Source organism: Protomyctophum bolini, assembly GCF_963924005.1.
Source record: "Protomyctophum bolini genome assembly, chromosome: 7".
In the NCBI taxonomy this organism is placed as follows: Eukaryota; Metazoa; Chordata; class Actinopteri; order Myctophiformes; family Myctophidae; genus Protomyctophum; species Protomyctophum bolini.
In genome coordinates this window covers 50,157,945-50,179,577 of record NC_137868.1, presented here as the reverse complement: position 1 = coordinate 50,179,577, position 21,633 = coordinate 50,157,945, and the positions used below count along the sequence as shown (strand labels likewise).

Genomic DNA, 21,633 nt, shown 5'->3' with positions numbered 1-21,633 from the left:
AAGGCCTGTATTACAGCCAATGAGAGCACAGGACAGCTGTGCTGACAGCACGTCTGTCTGTCCAAACAGACGTACAAACTGCATGACCTACGCGCGCGGATATACTTCCAGCCTGACATCAGGAACTGTAACATTATTTGCCTTACGGAAACCTGGCTGTCAGCTGAAGTGCCGGAGCATGCCATTGATATCCCGGGCTTCTCTGTCCACCGAGCGGATCGAGACCTGGTTCTCTCCGGGAAGAAGACGGGAGGAGGTGTCTGTCTCTTGGTCAACCGGGCCTGGTGTGACCAGGGGAACATCGTAATGATCGGAAAAGCCTGTACCCGCGACCTCGAGTACATCATGCTGCAGTGTCGTCCTGTTTGGCTCCCAAGGGAATTTACCTCGGTCACCATCGCCGCTGTGTACCGCCACACGCCAACACAAACACAGCGCTTGAGGAACTCCATGACGCGATCAGCAGGCAGGAGACAAATCAGCCAGATACAGCACTTGTCGTGGCTGGTGATTTCAACCAGGCAAATCTTAAAAAGATTATGCCCAAACTCCAGCAGCACATCCACTTCGGAACCCGAGGGGCAAACACGCTGGACCACTGCTACTCTCCCTTCCGCAATGGTTACAGAGCCCTCCCCCGTCCGGCATTTGGCAAATCCGACCACTGCTCCATCCTGCTCCTCCCCGCCTATAGGCAGAGACTGAAACGGGAAGCCCCAGTCTATAGGACGGTACACCGCTGGTCAGACCAATCAGAAGGCATCCTCCAGGACTGTTTTGACAACACAGACTGGGGTGCGTTCAAGGCTGCAGGAAATCTGAGCGATTACACTGACACTGTCACCAGCTACATAAAAAAGTGCACAGAGGATGTTGTCCCTTTGAGAAAAATAAAAATCATGCCAAATCAGAAACCATGGCTGAATGCCGAAGTACGGACAGCTCTCCATATTCGGCTTACAGCACATCGGTCTGGTTCTCAAGAGGAGTACAAAAGGGCAAATTATTCTCTTAGGGCAACAATCAAACTGGCAAAGAGGGAATATAGCAAAAAAATGGAATCCAAGCTCGACACTAACAACCCGAGGCACCTATGGTGTGGACTCCAGGCTATTAGTGATTACAGGGGGAAAACAAACCAAACCCCATTAATAACACCTACCCTCCCAGATGAACTTAACACATTCTATGCCAGGTTTGAACCCTCTGTCAGCACGACTGCTCCCTCCCTCACCTCCACCTCTGTGGGAGAACAGACCCCCCCGCAACCCCCCTCTGACTGTCCCTTTACCATCAGTGAGGCCGACGTCCGCCGCTCCTTCAGTCGGATTAATCCACGCAAGGCAGCCGGTCCAGACGGCATCCCGGGACGTGTCCTGAGAGCCTGTGCCCACCAGCTGGCAGGGGTGTTTGCAGGGATATTTAATGAGTCTCTCTCCCTCAGAACCGTTCCCACCTGCTTCAAGTCCAGCACCATCATTCCCATCCCCAAACAGCAGAAAGTGACCAGTCTTAATGACTGGCGCCCCATAGCCCTCACACCCATAGCCAGTAAATGCCTTGAGCAACTGGTTAAGGCAAAAATATGCCCTATGCTCCCCCCCACCCTGGACCCCTTGCAGTTCGCCTACCGTGCCAACAGGAGTACGGAGGACGCCATCTCGCATGTCCTCCACACTGCCCTCTCCCACCTGGAGGGGAAGAACACCTATGCAAGACTGCTCTTCGTGGACTACAGCTCGGCGTTCAACACCATAATACCATCTAGGCTCGTCATTAAGCTCCAGGATCTGGGTCTGCACGCAGCTCTGTGCGACTGGATCCTGGACTTCCTGACGGGCCGCCCCCAGGTGGTGAGAGTGGGCGACCGCACCTCCTCCCCATTGACTCTCAGTACAGGAGCACCACAGGGCTGTGTCCTCTGTCCACTCCTGTACTCCCTCTACACACATGACTGTGTGGCCTCACACCCCACAAACACCATCGTGAAGTTTGCTGATGACACGGTGGTGGTGGGGCTGATCACCGGAGATGACGAGGCAGCATACAGGGAGGAAGTGACCAACTTAGAGCAGTGGTGTGAGGAGAATCATCTCCTGATGAATGTCTCCAAGACCAAGGAGGTCATCGTGGACTACAGGCGGGGGAGGGACCCACATCCTCCTGTCACGATCAACGGCGCTGTGGTGGAGAGGGTGGAAACATTCAAGTACCTGGGGGTGAACATCCATGAAAAGCTGAAATGGGAGGTACACACAACTGTGGTTGTTGCAAAAGCGCAACAACGCTTATATGGTCTCAGACGCCTGAAGAAGTTCGGCCTGAGCCCCCATATCATAAGGGACTTCTACCGAGGGACGATTGAGAGTCTTCTGACAAGCAGCTTCACCAGCTGGTATGGGAGCTGCACAGACGGGGACCACAAGGCCCTCAGAAGGGTGGTGCGCTTAGCCGAGCGTATCACTGGGTGTCGGCTGCCCAGCATGGAGGAACTGTTTACCCAGAGATGCCTCAGGAAGTCCCTGAGGATCATTAAGGACCCCACACACCCCCATACAGTTTTTTTCAGGCTGCTGCCCTCGGGGAAGAGATACCAAAGTATAAAGGCCAACACAAACAGACTGAAGAACAGCTTCATCCCTCAGGCTGTGAGACTGCTCAATAAGCCAAAATGAACATTGAACATTCCGTGGGTACGGCCTTGTATACTGACCTGAGTCCTTTAAAACCTTTTAAAACTTTTAAAACTTTTTATACTTAGCATGTTATTTAAATTTTTACTTATGTGTATTGTGGAGCATCACCCAATGAAAGTTTTTCACAATGCTGTACCTGTACATCTATGTGACAATAAAACACCTTGAACCTTGTCTGTCTGTCTGTCTGTCGACTATTGATAGATGATCAGATCAGATAAGATATATAACCTTTATTCCGTCGGTAAATCCCTGTGTCGCAGCCCAATATTGCTGTTATGCATTGAATAATGTTGATAAACAGAATCGGAATCGACGCTGCAAACTTTTGGACCTTGTGTGCTGTGTGTGTGTGTGTGTGTGTGTGTGTGTGTGTGTGTGTGTGTGTGTGCGCGTGCAGAGAGAGAGAGGCGTCTTCTATAACTATCTCTGACAGAAAATGCACAATCTTTTTATAGTTTCACAAGATAGTATTACTCAAAGTGCTAATATAACACAGCACCTTTATTTAATTCCTATATATCCAATATTTATTTGTAAATGCATTGTTCTATTTTGATTGTCTTGTTCCACTTCTGCTTTGGCAATGTAAACGTATGTTTTCTCATGTCAATAAAGCTCCTTTGAATTAAATTGAATTGAGAGGCGAGCTGTGTCGGTCTCGGGTCTCGCGCTTGTATCATGACATTCTACTCGTACGTACGTGAGATGTCAAAATGAATTGGAATAAAAAACAAATTATGTAGCCTACTGTATGTATCGGGTCTGGATCGCATCTTGGTGAACTAAACTCTTGTAGTGTTGGATGCCTAGTCGGCGACCAATCGTTTAGTGTGAAAACCACACAGATATAATGACAGTCGATTTCAATAAAAGACAGGCTGTAGTGTGAAATACATAACGATCTGATGACTCACCGACAACTTTAAAACTCCTACAGTGTGTAGGGGCCATTATGGCCATACAAATGGCTGACTTCAGCCCTGCTTCAAGTGGGAGCCCTCCCAAAAGCTCATCAAGGCTTCAAAGAAGGCCACAAGCACTTACAGTATAACATATGCCACCTAAGTCTTGATTGTATTTGTTAAAGGTGATATAGACAAGTTTTCAGCTAAATAAAAAATAATTATATAAATGTATTTTTTTGGCCTTTTCCCCCTCTATCTTTCCCTATATTATGATGCTGAGGTGTTCTCTTGCAACAACACACTCTCCCTTTGGCCCCCTGTGGCTTAATGCACTGTTTATATCCACTACAGTTTACTAGTCGGGACGTCGGAGGGGATTTAAACTTTTAGCCAATTGCAGCGCGAGGCAGTGACGGTGTGTTCAACCCAGTAGTATTATAATGAAAACGCGATGCGATTTCAATTGCAATGTATATTATTATCCCCATATCTTATTTTCACTAACATTGTTCATGTGAAATAGTATGTTTATGATTGAATATGTAAGCCTATTGAAATTATGAGAATCGCTATGTATAGTGCATGGTTGGGTGGTGTGAAACTGAACAACACCAGCAGCAAGCACCCCTCAGAACTTGGAGGATCCTTAGTCACAGAACGACTCGGACCCCAATAAAATCTCCTGGTTAGGCCTACATCAATATCGTTCTCGTTCATGCCGGCCGGCCGGCCGGCTTGAAGCATGCATTCAACCCATGCTCGCCAACGGTGACAGGCTAGCCGTCGCGGATCATCATAGTGATTTTTCTTCATTGCAATGAATAACCGTGGACAGAGTAATTCACATGAACGATGCTGTAGTGGCTGGGGCATTTGAGGGGCAATATGTTTTATATGCACGATTACAAATAAAGGAGAATTTAATTGAGAGCCAGTGAGTCTCCTCTACTTCCTACTTCCTCATTTGCGGGACTAAATGTAGGTAAACATGTCAACTCAATTCATATTTTTTTAATGTCATATTTAGCCATACGAGCGCAATATCCATAGTGTCCCTCCCAGCAGCAACAACAATCCCATAGCCTGAAGTGACCTGGCTCAGCCAATAGAATGAGGGGGGGAGGGGGGTGGAGCTGGATTTGAATTTGTTTGGAAACACTGACTCACTTCTGTGTTAGCCTGGATCCAGCCCAAAGACCCCGCCCACTCTCTGAGTGGACTGCATCTCTTGGTCTGGTGTTGCACTGTGAACCTATAATTTATTCGGTACAAAAATGTATTATCCAATGAGAATTGTTGGTGGGGGTGGGTCTAACGAACAACCAATCAGCGCAGAGGCCCGTTTTCAGCGTCATCACACAGTGCAACACACACGAGGAAGGAGGGAAAAACAACAACAATGGCTATTGGTTGAGGGAAATTCTAATCCCCTCCCCCTTGGAATCGCTCAGACAGGAGACAATGTCAGACTGAAGCTTCAAGAAAGCTACAGTCTGATAATCAGGCTACTTCTGTGTACAAACACTGGAAACTTGTCTATATCACCTTTAATGTTTTATACGTCTCTTTTTATTGTTTTATTGGTTTATGTAGTATTTGTTTACATTCGGTGTGCTCCTGAATGGAAAATGTATATTTTTGCAACATGTAGCATTTGACTGTTGATCATATTCATTTCAAGCACTTTGTTAAGTTTCAAACATTCCTTTGAAGCACTTTAAGTAAGGCAGCTCTATAAATGTGAATAATGTTAAATGCATGTTTATTTGTTTTTGTTTACATAATTCATTTTGGGCCAAAGGAACAAAATAAACGTGCACAAACTGAGCCATGTCTTGTCATGTGTATATACTTAGTTTTTCCCCAGTGTAGAGCCTATAGAGAAGAGGTTCTCACTTTTTGAGGGGCGCCTATACACAGGTTTAATGTTTGTCTTTAGTTCAAAGTTTGTTTAGTAAACGCATCAACAATGAAGGGAAAATGTATGCCATAATGTGTCGTTTACGTCATATTGTCTCTTTATAGTTAACCCATTCTGACCTGAGATCAGATTCATACGAGGTTTTCACTGGACACACACTGGTCTGATTAACCCATTCTGACCTGAGATCAGATTCTAAAAATGACAGTCGTTCTTCGATTTTTCAAAAAATAGCAGACCTACAAGCTCGTAGCGCGCCACTCGGTGGCGCGCTATGAGCTTGTAGATCTGCTATTTTTCAATAGCTAAAGCATAACATGCATGCTAACACCAAAACGGGTTCCCGGTCAGAATGGGTTAATGGCGATTAATGTCTGTGTCTGCACCGTTTGTTTTACATCAGCATTACATCACCTAATCAACATTTGATACTGTAGACTTTAATATATTAGCGCCCCTCACTTCACACAGGTGTGGTTTTTAATATTGGGACCCCTTGTTTTGGAAAAAATATTTTGGTGGCTTTGAATAGTTAGAAATTTTACAATATTGTGATTCCTGTCATGCAGCCTTAATTGTTCTGATGACAGAATCTTAATAAAATATTCGGTCTATATTTAGCATACACCTTTTCAGTTGTCAATGGCCCCATTTACATGCAGAAATTCATTCGGCATGAATGGATTCATTCCAGTCATCAGAATAAAAATGCTCATGTAAACACCTCAATTGGAATCCCATTTTGGAATCCCAATTCCCACCGTTTGCATTGGTATAGAATAGATCATATAAACATTATTACGAATGCTATGATTGGAATACATGTATAATTTTACATGTAAGTCTAAAGCTCCGTTCACATTGAAGAAGCTGCTTTAAAAAGCAGAAGCAGAAATCTAAAAGACGCAGCTTTTTTTTGAGAAAGTGGGCGTGTACAAGGTACCTGTCACTCAAGCTGCCTGGACTGGCTGTCTGGCTTTGAGACGAGAGACAGGCAGTTTGAGCAGATGCGCATTTGAAAGTCTAAAATGTAAAATAGCGACTGTAGAGGAGACATACTTATATATTTAGTTACATCATAACCTATGTATGGATGAATAAATAATATAATCTTGGTAAACTTGTTTGTAAATAACCGAACGGACCGGATCTCAATCCTCCCCGTCTTCAGCGCTCATGTCTCCCCCCCACTCCGCTCTCCTCTCCCCCAGCTGGCCACGAGCGAAACCCTCCGGGCATTTTTTTAAATGGCGGCTCTGTATGTAATGTTAATGTTGATTTAGAAAGAGCATACCGTAGAAATACAATTGTATATATCCAGCACGTCGTAAAAGCAATTAAAACAGCTTATGTTTACGTGCGATTTCCGGACATTCAGTCCCAAGTCTCCCGTGGAAGGGAGCCCCCATCTCGGCGCTGTCTGTCTGTCACTGACCTCGGCTGGCTATATGTGGCAGTAGCCTAGAGTCAGACCGCTCCTCCACCACCCCCACGGACCCTCACCGTTTACACTGACTACAGCATCAGCACATTTAAAGTTTGCTTTTAATTAGCAGATGATGTGAAACATTGTGCCAACTAGTAGTAGGCTATGCATACTTTAATTACTTAATTAATAATCAATATCACGGTGATATTATCACCGGAACGGAGTCCAGTGCAACGGACATGTGCACATGCATATCATACAACTGATATAAACTTTATATCAGTTGTATGATATGCATGTGCATAGAGAGATCAATAATTAATAGCCTTTATAATAAAGGCTATTAATTATTGATCTCTCTCGCGCACACACACACACGCGGTGCATACGACGCGCTGGGGACTCTGGACTTTAGTTCTTTGTCTATAGACTATATATATATATATATATGCTCATTTATAAACCGTGTGTGTGTTTAGTCCACGGTCAGAGACAGCTACGGGGTTCAGTTGTTCACCTCGGTGGGAACCGGGAGGGGGTAATTACTGCAGGGGCACTGAGAGAGAACTGGCTCGCAAGTGAGCCCCGTGTCGGCTCCTCCACCGTCCACGGTGCTCAATATCTCACACACACACACACACACACACACACACACACACGTGTTCTATCTATCTATAAATATAGGCTATCTACTATCTTTCAACTTTTGGTATGAGGTTCATCGATAGGCCTACATGAACGCAATAGACCAATTTAAATGATTCCCTCAAATAAATCTTATATGCGATTGGTTTATCGATTCAGAACGCAGCAAACCAATCACAAAACATGGGCAACATATTGCATAAATAGAGGGGGTACATACAACTGATATAAGGTATGATCAAGGCCCCACTCCTGTAGTACGTACATTACTAAACACTGTACCACGGGCACGGTGATAGTGCCTCGGGTGACCTGCGGCCAGACCCCGTCGTCGAGGAGAAACCTCGAGCGAAAGTGGACCGACTTCTGGACCCTGTGGCCCGGCCCGCGGAGGACCCCCTAAATTGAGACTGGGTGTCGAGGAGCGTACACCAGTGGTCAACTCCCTGTGCTCAGGGCGAGGTCCCGCGACAAGGGCAATTAATTTTAGTGCGAGGAAACGTCCAGCAAAACACACGAGGACCGGCACAGAAACGCGCTGAGAGCGGCAGCGGCTGCTCCTCCACTCTTCTCGGGGAAGGTTTTGGGGAAAACTCCGACACAACTATTGTTTAGTTGTTTGTCTATCTATCTATATCTGCTAATTTATCAACCGTGTGTGTGTGCGTGCACTGTTTAGTCCACAAACAGTCCACAAGCGACGGATAGCGTTCTGGAGAGTTCAGTTCAGTAGTCCATCCATAGCTTCGATGAGAACCGGAGGGGGGGGTGAATGCACGATGACTTGTCCCCAGAAACGTGACACTCGCGACGGCACACGGAACACAACCTGTTTTCACCGCTTCGACAACTTGTTTCTCATATAAACTTTAATTTCTATCACAAAATATGCTATGGTCTTGCCAAATATCCATTCATATTTCATATACAGCCCATATTTAAAAAGTTTATTTTTTAATGCGGACAATTGGCTCGGACAGCTTTTCCAAGGCTTTTTGGTTTCGTAAAATGAGCTCAACTCCGCCTCCTCAAACCACGCTGTGCTCTGATTGGCTACACGCAGATTTTTAAAGCTCCAGCTTTTAAAAGCTGCTTTAAAGTTAAGGTCCGGTGAGAAAAAAAAAACGCAAAAACAAAAAAAAGCTGTTGTTCCAGCTTTTAAACGCAGAAGCTGTTCTGCATAGAGATAACATGGGACCAAGACCAATGGGATCTTCAATGTGAACGGAGCTTAAGTCTGCCCTTAGACTATAGTGCTTTTTGCCCATGTCCAAAGCAGGGATGGAGACATTTTATGCATGCAAGAAAATATGTGCTGTTAGTGTTCGTCATTTAGTCCAAAGTTCGATTCTGAATGAATGCTTTGGTCATGTAAACAATTGAGGAATATGAATACTTGTATTCAGGTTCCATGTAAACAGTTGGGTATGAATCTCTGTTCAAAATGAATTCATTCATTCTGAATACATTTTGTGCATGTACCCGAGGCCAATGTGTGACGACCTTCCTATTCCTATGACCCAGATAAACTCTGGACTACAGGAATGAATGTCTTTTACACATAGTCAAATACTGAATGTGTGGTATTTTGCCAGTGCCACGGTCCCCCTGTGGCCGAAACTGTCAAATTGCCCAAAGGAACAGTGCATGTGGAGGCGGAGAGAGAGAGAGAGGTCCAGTCCCAGACTGCACGAAACATGCACGTTATAAGTATAATTTTAACAGCATAGATTTCACTGTGTAGGCTAGTTTATGAATGGAACACATTGGTAAAATTCCCTGCTGCGTTTCCTTGCTACGCTTGACACAGTCAGTGTGAAGGCAAAACGCAGTAAATTAAATATGCAAGAATCCCAACTTCTCCGCCCATTCGCATCGAGTCTACCGAAGTATTAGGTGAGAATGTGACCTCAGACACCACATTCGCATTTTGCACAGCAGGTCACAGTCACATAGGCACTGACTGCAGGCAGTTACACAGCAGGTCACAGTCACACAGGCACTATAGCCTCGGAAACCCAGACGTTTTTATCTGGGGCAGTCTGGGGCAGAGTCCACTTCAATTCAGCATAGAGTAGCGCAAATATCGCTCACTCTCTTTCTGATCGTCTGCACCTTTGTTAAATTTACGCACACATGTACACACACAATCCTCTCTGTCGCTCGAATGAATTAGTCTCATGTCCAGCAGCTGCGCATAGTTTCTCCCGGTGGATCCTGCCGGGAGCTGCCTATGCCATAAAAAGCATAGGTGAGTTCCAGTCAGTCAGTTCCATAATCTAAAAGACGCAGCTTTTTTTTGAGAAAGTGGGCGTGTACAAGGTACCTGTCACTCAAGCTGCCTGGACTGGCTGTCTGGCTTTGAGACGAGAGACAGGCAGTTTGAGCAGATGCGCATTTGAAAGTCTAAAATGTAAAATAGCGACTGTAGAGGAGACATACTTATATATTTAGTTACATCATAACCTATGTATGGATGAATAAATAATATAATCTTGGTAAACTTGTTTGTAAATAACCGAACGGACCGGATCTCAATCCTCCCCGTCTTCAGCGCTCATGTCTCCCCCCCACTCCGCTCTCCTCTCCCCCAGCTGGCCACGAGCGAAACCCTCCGGGCATTTTTTTAAATGGCGGCTCTGTATGTAATGTTAATGTTGATTTAGAAAGAGCATACCGTAGAAATACAATTGTATATATCCAGCACGTCGTAAAAGCAATTAAAACAGCTTATGTTTACGTGCGATTTCCGGACATTCAGTCCCAAGTCTCCCGTGGAAGGGAGCCCCCATCTCGGCGCTGTCTGTCTGTCACTGACCTCGGCTGGCTATATGTGGCAGTAGCCTAGAGTCAGACCGCTCCTCCACCACCCCCACGGACCCTCACCGTTTACACTGACTACAGCATCAGCACATTTAAAGTTTGCTTTTAATTAGCAGATGATGTGAAACATTGTGCCAACTAGTAGTAGGCTATGCATACTTTAATTACTTAATTAATAATCAATATCACGGTGATATTATCACCGGAACGGAGTCCAGTGCAACGGACATGTGCACATGCATATCATACAACTGATATAAACTTTATATCAGTTGTATGATATGCATGTGCATAGAGAGATCAATAATTAATAGCCTTTATAATAAAGGCTATTAATTATTGATCTCTCTCGCGCACACACACACACGCGGTGCATACGACGCGCTGGGGACTCTGGACTTTAGTTCTTTGTCTATAGACTATATATATATATATATATGCTCATTTATAAACCGTGTGTGTGTTTAGTCCACGGTCAGAGACAGCTACGGGGTTCAGTTGTTCACCTCGGTGGGAACCGGGAGGGGGTAATTACTGCAGGGGCACTGAGAGAGAACTGGCTCGCAAGTGAGCCCCGTGTCGGCTCCTCCACCGTCCACGGTGCTCAATATCTCACACACACACACACACACACACACACACACACACACACACGTGTTCTATCTATCTATAAATATAGGCTATCTACTATCTTTCAACTTTTGGTATGAGGTTCATCGATAGGCCTACATGAACGCAATAGACCAATTTAAATGATTCCCTCAAATAAATCTTATATGCGATTGGTTTATCGATTCAGAACGCAGCAAACCAATCACAAAACATGGGCAACATATTGCATAAATAGAGGGGGTACATACAACTGATATAAGGTATGATCAAGGCCCCACTCCTGTAGTACGTACATTACTAAACACTGTACCACGGGCACGGTGATAGTGCCTCGGGTGACCTGCGGCCAGACCCCGTCGTCGAGGAGAAACCTCGAGCGAAAGTGGACCGACTTCTGGACCCTGTGGCCCGGCCCGCGGAGGACCCCCTAAATTGAGACTGGGTGTCGAGGAGCGTACACCAGTGGTCAACTCCCTGTGCTCAGGGCGAGGTCCCGCGACAAGGGCAATTAATTTTAGTGCGAGGAAACGTCCAGCAAAACACACGAGGACCGGCACAGAAACGCGCTGAGAGCGGCAGCGGCTGCTCCTCCACTCTTCTCGGGGAAGGTTTTGGGGAAAACTCCGACACAACTATTGTTTAGTTGTTTGTCTATCTATCTATATCTGCTAATTTATCAACCGTGTGTGTGTGCGTGCACTGTTTAGTCCACAAACAGTCCACAAGCGACGGATAGCGTTCTGGAGAGTTCAGTTCAGTAGTCCATCCATAGCTTCGATGAGAACCGGAGGGGGGGGTGAATGCACGATGACTTGTCCCCAGAAACGTGACACTCGCGACGGCACACGGAACACAACCTGTTTTCACCGCTTCGACAACTTGTTTCTCATATAAACTTTAATTTCTATCACAAAATATGCTATGGTCTTGCCAAATATCCATTCATATTTCATATACAGCCCATATTTAAAAAGTTTATTTTTTAATGCGGACAATTGGCTCGGACAGCTTTTCCAAGGCTTTTTGGTTTCGTAAAATGAGCTCAACTCCGCCTCCTCAAACCACGCTGTGCTCTGATTGGCTACACGCAGATTTTTAAAGCTCCAGCTTTTAAAAGCTGCTTTAAAGTTAAGGTCCGGTGAGAAAAAAAAAACGCAAAAACAAAAAAAAGCTGTTGTTCCAGCTTTTAAACGCAGAAGCTGTTCTGCATAGAGATAACATGGGACCAAGACCAATGGGATCTTCAATGTGAACGGAGCTTAAGTCTGCCCTTAGACTATAGTGCTTTTTGCCCATGTCCAAAGCAGGGATGGAGACATTTTATGCATGCAAGAAAATATGTGCTGTTAGTGTTCGTCATTTAGTCCAAAGTTCGATTCTGAATGAATGCTTTGGTCATGTAAACAATTGAGGAATATGAATACTTGTATTCAGGTTCCATGTAAACAGTTGGGTATGAATCTCTGTTCAAAATGAATTCATTCATTCTGAATACATTTTGTGCATGTACCCGAGGCCAATGTGTGACGACCTTCCTATTCCTATGACCCAGATAAACTCTGGACTACAGGAATGAATGTCTTTTACACATAGTCAAATACTGAATGTGTGGTATTTTGCCAGTGCCACGGTCCCCCTGTGGCCGAAACTGTCAAATTGCCCAAAGGAACAGTGCATGTGGAGGCGGAGAGAGAGAGAGAGGTCCAGTCCCAGACTGCACGAAACATGCACGTTATAAGTATAATTTTAACAGCATAGATTTCACTGTGTAGGCTAGTTTATGAATGGAACACATTGGTAAAATTCCCTGCTGCGTTTCCTTGCTACGCTTGACACAGTCAGTGTGAAGGCAAAACGCAGTAAATTAAATATGCAAGAATCCCAACTTCTCCGCCCATTCGCATCGAGTCTACCGAAGTATTAGGTGAGAATGTGACCTCAGACACCACATTCGCATTTTGCACAGCAGGTCACAGTCACATAGGCACTGACTGCAGGCAGTTACACAGCAGGTCACAGTCACACAGGCACTATAGCCTCGGAAACCCAGACGTTTTTATCTGGGGCAGTCTGGGGCAGAGTCCACTTCAATTCAGCATAGAGTAGCGCAAATATCGCTCACTCTCTTTCTGATCGTCTGCACCTTTGTTAAATTTACGCACACATGTACACACACAATCCTCTCTGTCGCTCGAATGAATTAGTCTCATGTCCAGCAGCTGCGCATAGTTTCTCCCGGTGGATCCTGCCGGGAGCTGCCTATGCCATAAAAAGCATAGGTGAGTTCCAGTCATACACAGGCACTGACTGCAGGCAGTTACACAGCAATCAGAGCAATGAGAGCGAAAGCAGAGTGGGAGGAGGAGGACAGCATAATTACATCAGTGTCTCAAATAAATCGCCCCGTCACTCATATTTATTCTCCGACTTTAAATTACGGAACAAAGTGCGTCCCTTCATTACGGTCGTTTACGGAACGGGTGGCACTGGCAACACTACCAGATGGACCAGCTCCATTTATACAATTTTAGAGTTATTGTAACGGCCATCCATCACTTTCCTTTGGGAAGTTGTACTATACAACGTAGTTTCGGGAGAAGAGGCCTCCTTCCGCTCAACCTTAACCACTCCCCCACTCCTCAATCACTCCTTTCCTTATCAAATCCACCTGCCCGTCATTGTCACCTGGCCAATCCTGCCACAATCACCACAGTATAAATACACCTGTGCGCCAACATCTACCTGTTCTCACTACGTGATCCAGAACCCGACAAGCCAGAAGTATCTTCTTGCTGTCCCCGGCCTGCATACGAAACGTAAGCTCAATCTGTTTGACAACCCGTCACTCATCCACGCCCGTTTCACTTGCCATCAAACTGCTCACATTCGAAAGCTAAATCATTTTTCACTCGTTGCATTTAATTGTATACCTGATTTGTGATTTAAGCCGTGTATATCCTAATACCAGTGTTCGTGTCCTACACCGAACAAGTGCTGCTTAACAGCGGCGCATTTCGCTGGTTTTCTTTCTCTTTTCTTATCTTCACTCAAAGAGAAAGAGAGGAAATCGCAGCACCGCTGCGGCGGAAAATATCCACCAAATGGATTCTAGCAATAAGCGCGAGCTGGAGCTTCACGCCTCAGACAGCGAAGACGTTTTATTTTCGTCAGGAAGCTCCAGCCGTGCCATGTCGGCTATACCCGACACCGGCATGTCAAGCTCGCGTTCGGTCCCGCCGGCACAGCCAAGGCCGGCGGAACCGAGCAGCAGCAGCAGCAGCAGCAGCAGCAGCGTCTCGTCCTCCCGATCCTCCACCTCTGTCGCCCCAGTCATTGCCAGCTTTGGCCAATTAAATTTATCTGTCGCCGACTGGACGGTGGCTGGGCTTCAACGCCTGCTAACGGCTAGAGGGATCCCCTTCCAAAGGACCGATAGAAAGGCGACATTGTTCGCTCTCTGGCTGGCGAAACCACCAAGCCAATCCAGACGCGGCACGGCCCCGCCCCCTCCTGCCTCCATGCAGCTACAACAGGCACGTGTCCGGCCCACTTCCCCTCCCCCTCCTCCCTCACACTCACGCCGGCCGGCGCACGCTACGCCTGCTACAAACCCCCCCTCCTCCCCTCCTACCTCTCTCCTCCCCCCCCACAAGCACGCTGGCACGTGTGTCAATGCGCCCCGCAGGCGGGCGTGTAATACACCCCGCAGGCGGCGGTCGCGGCGATGCACCTCGCCCACTTCCAACCTCCCCCCCTCCCCCCCCCGAGCACGCTGGCACGTGCGTCAATGCGCCCCGCAGGCGGGCGTGTAATACACCCCGCAGGCGGCGGTCGCGGTAATGCACCTCGCCCACTTCCAACCTCCCCCCCCCCCCCCCCCCGAGCACGCTGGCACGTGCGTCAATACACCCCGCAGGCGGCGGTCGCGGCGACGCACCTTGCCCTCTTCCAAACTCCTTCCCCTCCCCCTCCTCACATAGGCAGTCTTCCAAACACCCCCCCCCCCTCCCTACGAGCACACTGGCAGGTGGGGCATCGCGCCACGCAGGCGGTCGCGGAAACGCGTCACGCAGCGGCTCGCGGCGTCCCACCTCGCCCTCTTCCAACTCCCCTCCCCCCTCCCGTTCTCTTCCCTCAGACCAGCAAGCACCTCCCCCCCCCCCCCTCAAGTCCATCGCCGAGCACCACAGGACCACACCGTCTCCCCCTCCCCCCCTGCCTCCCCGCCGTGGTCGATCTCAGCAACAAAGACGCAAGAGATCCCCTTCCTCCTCCCCACCCTCGTCCTCATCAACGCAAAGTAGGCATTCGACCCCCACCTCCCCGTCTCCCCCCCCGCCCGCCAGGCTCACAGAGACCGCTGATCCAACCCTCACTCACAGACCCCCTAAGGAACACAGAACTCATCACCCCCCTCGGCTGCCTCGCACAACTCCGCCAACCCCTCCCCACACGGTCACGGGACCTCACCTCCACCGAGTTTGCTTTTGCATTTTCTCTCTATAGAGACGTGGTATGCTCCGCGTAGCCTAGCCGCCGAGCCGAATTGGACCAGTACCTCACCCTGGTCCTGGAGCTGGCGATTCGGTTCGGCGGCACGGGGTACTACACATACCATGTCTTATTCACCACCCAGGCGGCCGCATGCATCCAGCAGTTCAACCAGACCTTGTACTGGGGGGTCCTGGACCACGAACTCTATTGCAGGGTATTCGCGTCCAGGGCCTCCCTTTCCTGCGAGGTCTGCGGAGCCCCCTCCCACCCCGCCTCTGCCTGCACCACGGCCGTCCAGAAGCCACACCCCAAACCCGCATCCGCTACCACATCCACCTACTCCGCCCGCACTCCAGCCAAATCCACCCGCTCCCGCTCCGCAGCCAACCCCCCCCCATACTCCGCAGCCCCCCCCCCCCCATAGTCCCCAAACAATCTCCTAACAACCTCATCTCCCCCTCCACCGCCACAGACAAGCAAGGTAGGCCTATCTACTATCAATCCGGCGGATGATATGTAACAACTTTAACCACCATGGCTGCTCTCAGTCATCCTGCAGGATGCTGCATGCCTGCTCCTTCTGCGGGGGAGCCCACGGCCGTGCAGCATGCCTTCACAACCCCACGTGACTAGCCCACCACCTCAGCACCCCCGTCAAAGTCCTAGCCCTCTCCCACGCCCTTCGCAACTACCCCGACCGCCAATTCGTACACTTCCTCACCAACGGCTTCACCAACGGATTCCACCCCGGCTTGCTAGCCATCCCCACCACTTCTCACACCTCCCACAACCTCCTGTCAGCCACCCAAGACCCAGCAGCGGTCGACACCCTGCTCGCTAAAGAGGTCAAGGAGGGCTTCATGATGGGGCCCTTCCACGAGCCTCCCTTCCCGCTCTATAGAATCAGCCTAATCGGTATAGTCACCCGGAAGTACTCGGGGAAGAAGCGCCTGGTCGTAGACCTCTCCTCCCCCCACAATTCACACATCCCCAGCATCAACAGCCTCATCCCCAGTCACGACTTCTCCATGCAATATCACACAGTCAACCACGCTATCAACCTCATCCACCTCACAGGCCGCGGATCCCTCCTCTCCAAAGCCGACATCACCAACGCATTTAAGGTCCTCCCCATCCACCCCGACTACTGGCACCTCTTCGGAGTCCAGTGGAAGGACTCCTTCTACTTCGCCGTCCGCCTCACTTTTGGGTGCAAAAGCAGCCCAAAAATCTTTAACGCACTTTCAGACGCCCTCTGCTGGATCTTGATCAACAACCACCCCATAGCCCACCTCGTGCACCTCCTGGACGACTTCCTCATTGTCGAGCCCCCTCCCCCCCACCCCGCACCCGGCCTCTCCATCCTCAGGTCCGTCTTTGCAGAAGTCGGAGTCCCCCTCTCAGAGGAAAAGACCCTCGGCCCCCACTACCCGCCTCGAGTTCCTCGGCATCACCCTGGACACCGTGACGTTCAAAGCCTCCCTCCCCCAGGAGAAACTAGATCGCATCACCCTCCTCCTGCAGAACTACCTGGTCACACCCCGCTGCACCAAACGCCAACTCCTGTCCCTCCTCGGTCACCTCAACTTCGCCCTCCGCATCATCCCACAAGGCCGCCCCTTCCTATCCCACCTCCTCACCACAGCATCCTCCGTACGCTCCCTCCACGACCTCATCACCATCACCGAGCCATGCCGCACCGACCTCCGCCTCTGGTACCACCTCCTCTCCAAGTGGAACGGCATCACGCTGTTTTACGACACCCTCACCACCCACCCAGAAGACATCCAGCTATATACAGACGCAGCACCCTCCATCGGCTTTGGCGGCTACTACCAAGGGCGCTGGTTCGCCTCAGCATGGCCACCAGAGTTCACCACCCTGTCTCACTCCGCCACTCACCCCTCCTCCGCCCTTCACGAAATCTACCCAGTCGTCATAGCCACGCTTCTTTGGGGCCACGAATGGTCCCGAAGGAGCATCCTCATTCACTCAGACAACACTGCCACCGTCGCCATAATAAACAAAGGTCGCTCCAACTCCCCCGACATCTCACCACTCCTCCGCCGCCTCACCTGGACCTCCGTCACTCACCAGTTCATCCTCTCACGTCCCAGGTCACCACAACCAAATAGCTGACTCCCTCTCTCATTTCAGAGATTTCGGCAGCTCGCCCCCGGGGCGGACCCCCAACCCACGCCAGTTCCTCCCTTTTCAGCGACAACATTCACCTAAACCCCCTCATCCGTCAACTCACCATCCAAGCCCAACACCACATCCTCAATTCTCGCCGGCTACCCTCACGACCTACCTCTCCGCCTGGAACGCCTTCAAGCGTTTCCACTCCATCTCTGGCATCACCTTCCCTTCCACTCACCTCCCGGTCATCGCAGCATTCGTCACCTACGCCCACTCCCACCTTCGCCTTCGCACCTCCACCACGCAAGTATACCTGAGCGGCCTCAACTTCTTCTTCAAACTCCTCCACGGGACCCCATGCCCGTCCGTCACTCACCCCCACATCATCATGTTACTCCGAGGCCTTCGCCGCACCGAAGCCCCGGCTCCCTCCGGCCTCCAGCCTCTCGCCTCCGACACACTCCTCAAATGCCTGGCCACGCTCCGCTCAGGTTACCTGTCCCCCCCTGGTCGACCTAACGGGTTCCTGCGCTGCGCAGAATTCACGTCCTCCTCCGCCCGTTACGACCCTTCCTGTCATCCTAGCCTCTCAGACATCACCTTCCACTCCTCCGACTCCCTCACTTTCACCCTCAAACGCAGCAAGACAGACCAACTCGGGCGTTCCTCAGCAATCCACCTCTTCCGTACAGATCCCCCTCTCAGCCCCTACGAACCCATTCTCCGCTACATCACCATGAGACGCTCCCTCAACGCCTCACCACACGACCCCCTGTTCACGACGGAGACGGGTTCCATCGTCACCCGCTCCTGGTTCCACAAGCACCTCCGCCGAATCCTCACTCTGTCTGGCCTTCCCCCCCAGCTCTACTCCGGCCACTCGGTCCGCATCGGCGCAGCCACCACCGCATCCAGGCGAGGCCTCTCGGACCACCTCATCCGAATCCTCGGCCGCTGGTCCTCCCAGGCCTACCAGTCCTACATCAGGACCAACATCACGGACGTCCAAAACGCCCATCTCCACCTAGGCCGCCTATAAACCCTCTCCCCATTCTCGAGGGTCCTCACTCGCTCCCTTCCTTCAGTCCCGCACTCGTCTCCCAGCCAGCTCTTTTTGGGACAGTTCCGGAGCAGAGACGCTTACACGTTGTCCTCTCCCGAGACTACACCCCCATCCTGAGTCTCACCTATCCCGGGTCCCCCCCCCCTCCCCCCTTTCATCATTCAATTTACCAATAAATGGTTGAACTTGAGCGAAGGTGTGGACTCTTACTAAGTGAAGGGAAGTTGTACTATACAACGTAGTTTCGGGAGAAGAGGCCTCCTTCCGCTCGACCTTAACCACTCCCCCCTCCTTATCAATCACTCCCCTCCTTATCAAATCCACCTGCCCGTCATTGTCACCTGGCCAATCCTGCCACAATCACCACAGTATAAATACACCTGTGCGCCAACATCTACCTGTTCTCACTACGTGATCCAGAACAAACCCTCCATCCACCCCTTCTACTTCCACCTCAATAATCACACTTGTCTCCTTCTCTTTCAGGAACCCGGGCAGTTCCGGAGCAGAGACGCCCGCTCTCCGAGCGCGCTTACACGGCGTCCTCTCCCGAGACTACACCCCCATCCTGAGTCTCATCCATCCCGGGTTCCCCCCCCCCCCCCTCCCCCCTTTCATCATTCAATTTACCAATAAATGGTTGAACTTGAGCAAAGGTGTGGTCTCTTACTAAGTGAAGTCTCAGTTTTGGCACGTTACTGTCACAGGCATGGTGGGAGTGATCCTATTCGCAGTACACAGAAAACAGGTACAGATAGATAGCCCAGTCTTTGATCCAGTTTGAGTGTTATTTTTCGAAACAGAAGTGAGCAGTTGAAATTATAAACATACCAGTTGTATTGAATTGTTCTTTCTGTCTTTCGCTGAGTGCTGGTAGGAACGGTGTGCTCCCATGACCCTGTGTCCTAGTCGGTGTCCCAACTCAATCACAGCACCTGTGTGCCCTCTAAATACACACCCAGTGCTGTAAAATCTAAAGCCCACCACCAAGTGTTCAAAAACAATATCGCCAACCACAGAAATAATACACCACTATCATAATGGCTCCTACAGTTATGGTGGTCCTTGAAATAAAGAAGTTTGAGAACCACCGGTAGTTTGATATTGCTTGATGTTTTTAGGTTTCTCTTTGTTTAGATTCTGTTATTTGATGTGTTTAGCTTTCTTTTCTTTTCTGCAAAGCACATTGCGCTGCACTCGTGTCAATAAAAATATGCTTCTTTAAAATTATTGCTATTATTATGCTTACCCGGTGGTGCCAGTGGGTGGTCAACGGTCAGCTCTAGCGTGAGGAAGAGGTTCCCGTGGCGGTCATAGGCACGGTATGTCCCCGAGTTGGCGCTCTGCACGTCCGTCAGGGTGAGCCCCATCGGCGCTACGCTGCCCACGGATCGGCGGCCCGAGGGCACCGAGCAGCCTGATCTCACCAGATCTATGACGACACTGCCCTCCAGCCGGTCCTTGGGCTGGTCCCTGGGCTGGAAGGTCAGGCGGAAATGATCCACGCTGTGATCGAAGGTTATGACCACGTTCTGACTGGTGTTGACCGTCCTGGACTCCGCCTTCCCTTATTGACCAATGAAAAGAATCAGAACGGATTAGAAACACGTTTGAATTTTCTCCCTGTGTCCCTATAGGGTAAGTACCCTCACATGTTCTCCCCATGTCCCCTAGGGTAGGTACCCTCACATGTTCTCCCCGTGTTTCCTAGACTAGGGTAGGTACCATCACATGTTCTCCCTGTGTCCCCTGAATTCCCCCCCTGTCAGGTGAAAAGAAGCGGCTTGGACTCCTCATGCACTGAAGGTAAGGTAGCATGAGCTCAGTTCAGGGTTCTTCCCAGGTTGGCAGAGGGAATGTAGCGCCCAGGATTACATTAGACAATTTACACTAGGTGAAAGAAAAATGGATTACATTAAAAAGAAAATGTGAACCCTTAACCCTAATGAGAATTACAATGTCATGCTTATTTGTATAGCTTTTCGATAATCTATATGCTAATGATATGCTAATCGATATGCTTAAAACTTTAAATTTCACTTTGGACTGTATCTTTAGGGGGAAAGATTTACATTATGCACATGACATACATGTAAGGTTCTATAACATTTATAGTATAAGGCTGTGGTTTTCAGTTGTTAAGCAAATGGATCCTTATTAAATCTTTGAAGGACTGGCATGATATTGTGAAATCCACGATCTCGACCGCGGTCGGAAAACGATGATGATGAGATCTTTAACTCCTGTCCATTTGGTTTCATTTTACACACATTATTGTTAAACACATGCATTAGGCTACTTAATTGAGAATAAGGTGACATTCACACCAGAACACTGTACTGCGATTAAAACGAATCCTGCTGCACATTGTCAGAAACTGTGCTTCATTTGGCAGGTGTGAAGGCTCATTCGAATCCTAATGCGCATCAAATAACCGCATTCTACTTCGACCAAAAACGGGGGTTTCTGCTTCGCTTCCAATCGCTAAGTCTGCACAATTAGAGCATGTAAAATATTTCTTATTTTGATCAACGTAGGCATACCATATTCTGAATTACCAAAAAGAGGACACATGCGCGCGTGCGTGTTGTGGATGTGCATGTGTCGTGCGCGTTTAAATTAAATTAATTTGTCAAAAAAGTTTGGCTCCTAAATTTGATCAAATATGCTCTATATTAGTTATGTATTTATTTAAAGCAGTGGCTCTCAAAGGTGTGATCCAGGGACCCTCATGGTTCCTTGAGGGGGCTGATCTACATCCACACGTGAGCTTGTAAATCGGCTAGTTGAACTATTCAAAAATGTTTTTCTTCCAAAATAGGGCCTTAAATATCTTCAGATGGGATATCGTGGACGTCAGCAAGGGCATGCTGTCACAACGGGTTCCTAACGCCAAATAAAAT

The 21,633-nt window shown here is 49.0% G+C and overlaps 1 protein-coding gene across 1 annotated transcript in view; it reads right to left on the bottom strand.

Annotated features, from left to right (window-relative positions):
- The window catches only part of LOC308318786 (uncharacterized protein), a gene marked incomplete at both ends in the record, with an annotated part of 32,259 nt that extends 11,120 nt beyond the window's left edge, over window positions 1–21,139 (bottom strand). Inside the window, 2 exons of the mRNA XM_080768417.1 lie at window positions 19,980–20,297; window positions 21,109–21,139. Of these exons, the coding sequence (XP_080624543.1) occupies window positions 19,980–20,297; window positions 21,109–21,139 (349 nt within the window). The remainder of the gene's footprint in view (window positions 1–19,979; window positions 20,298–21,108) is intronic.
- Between the last annotated feature and the right edge of the window lie 494 nt (window positions 21,140–21,633).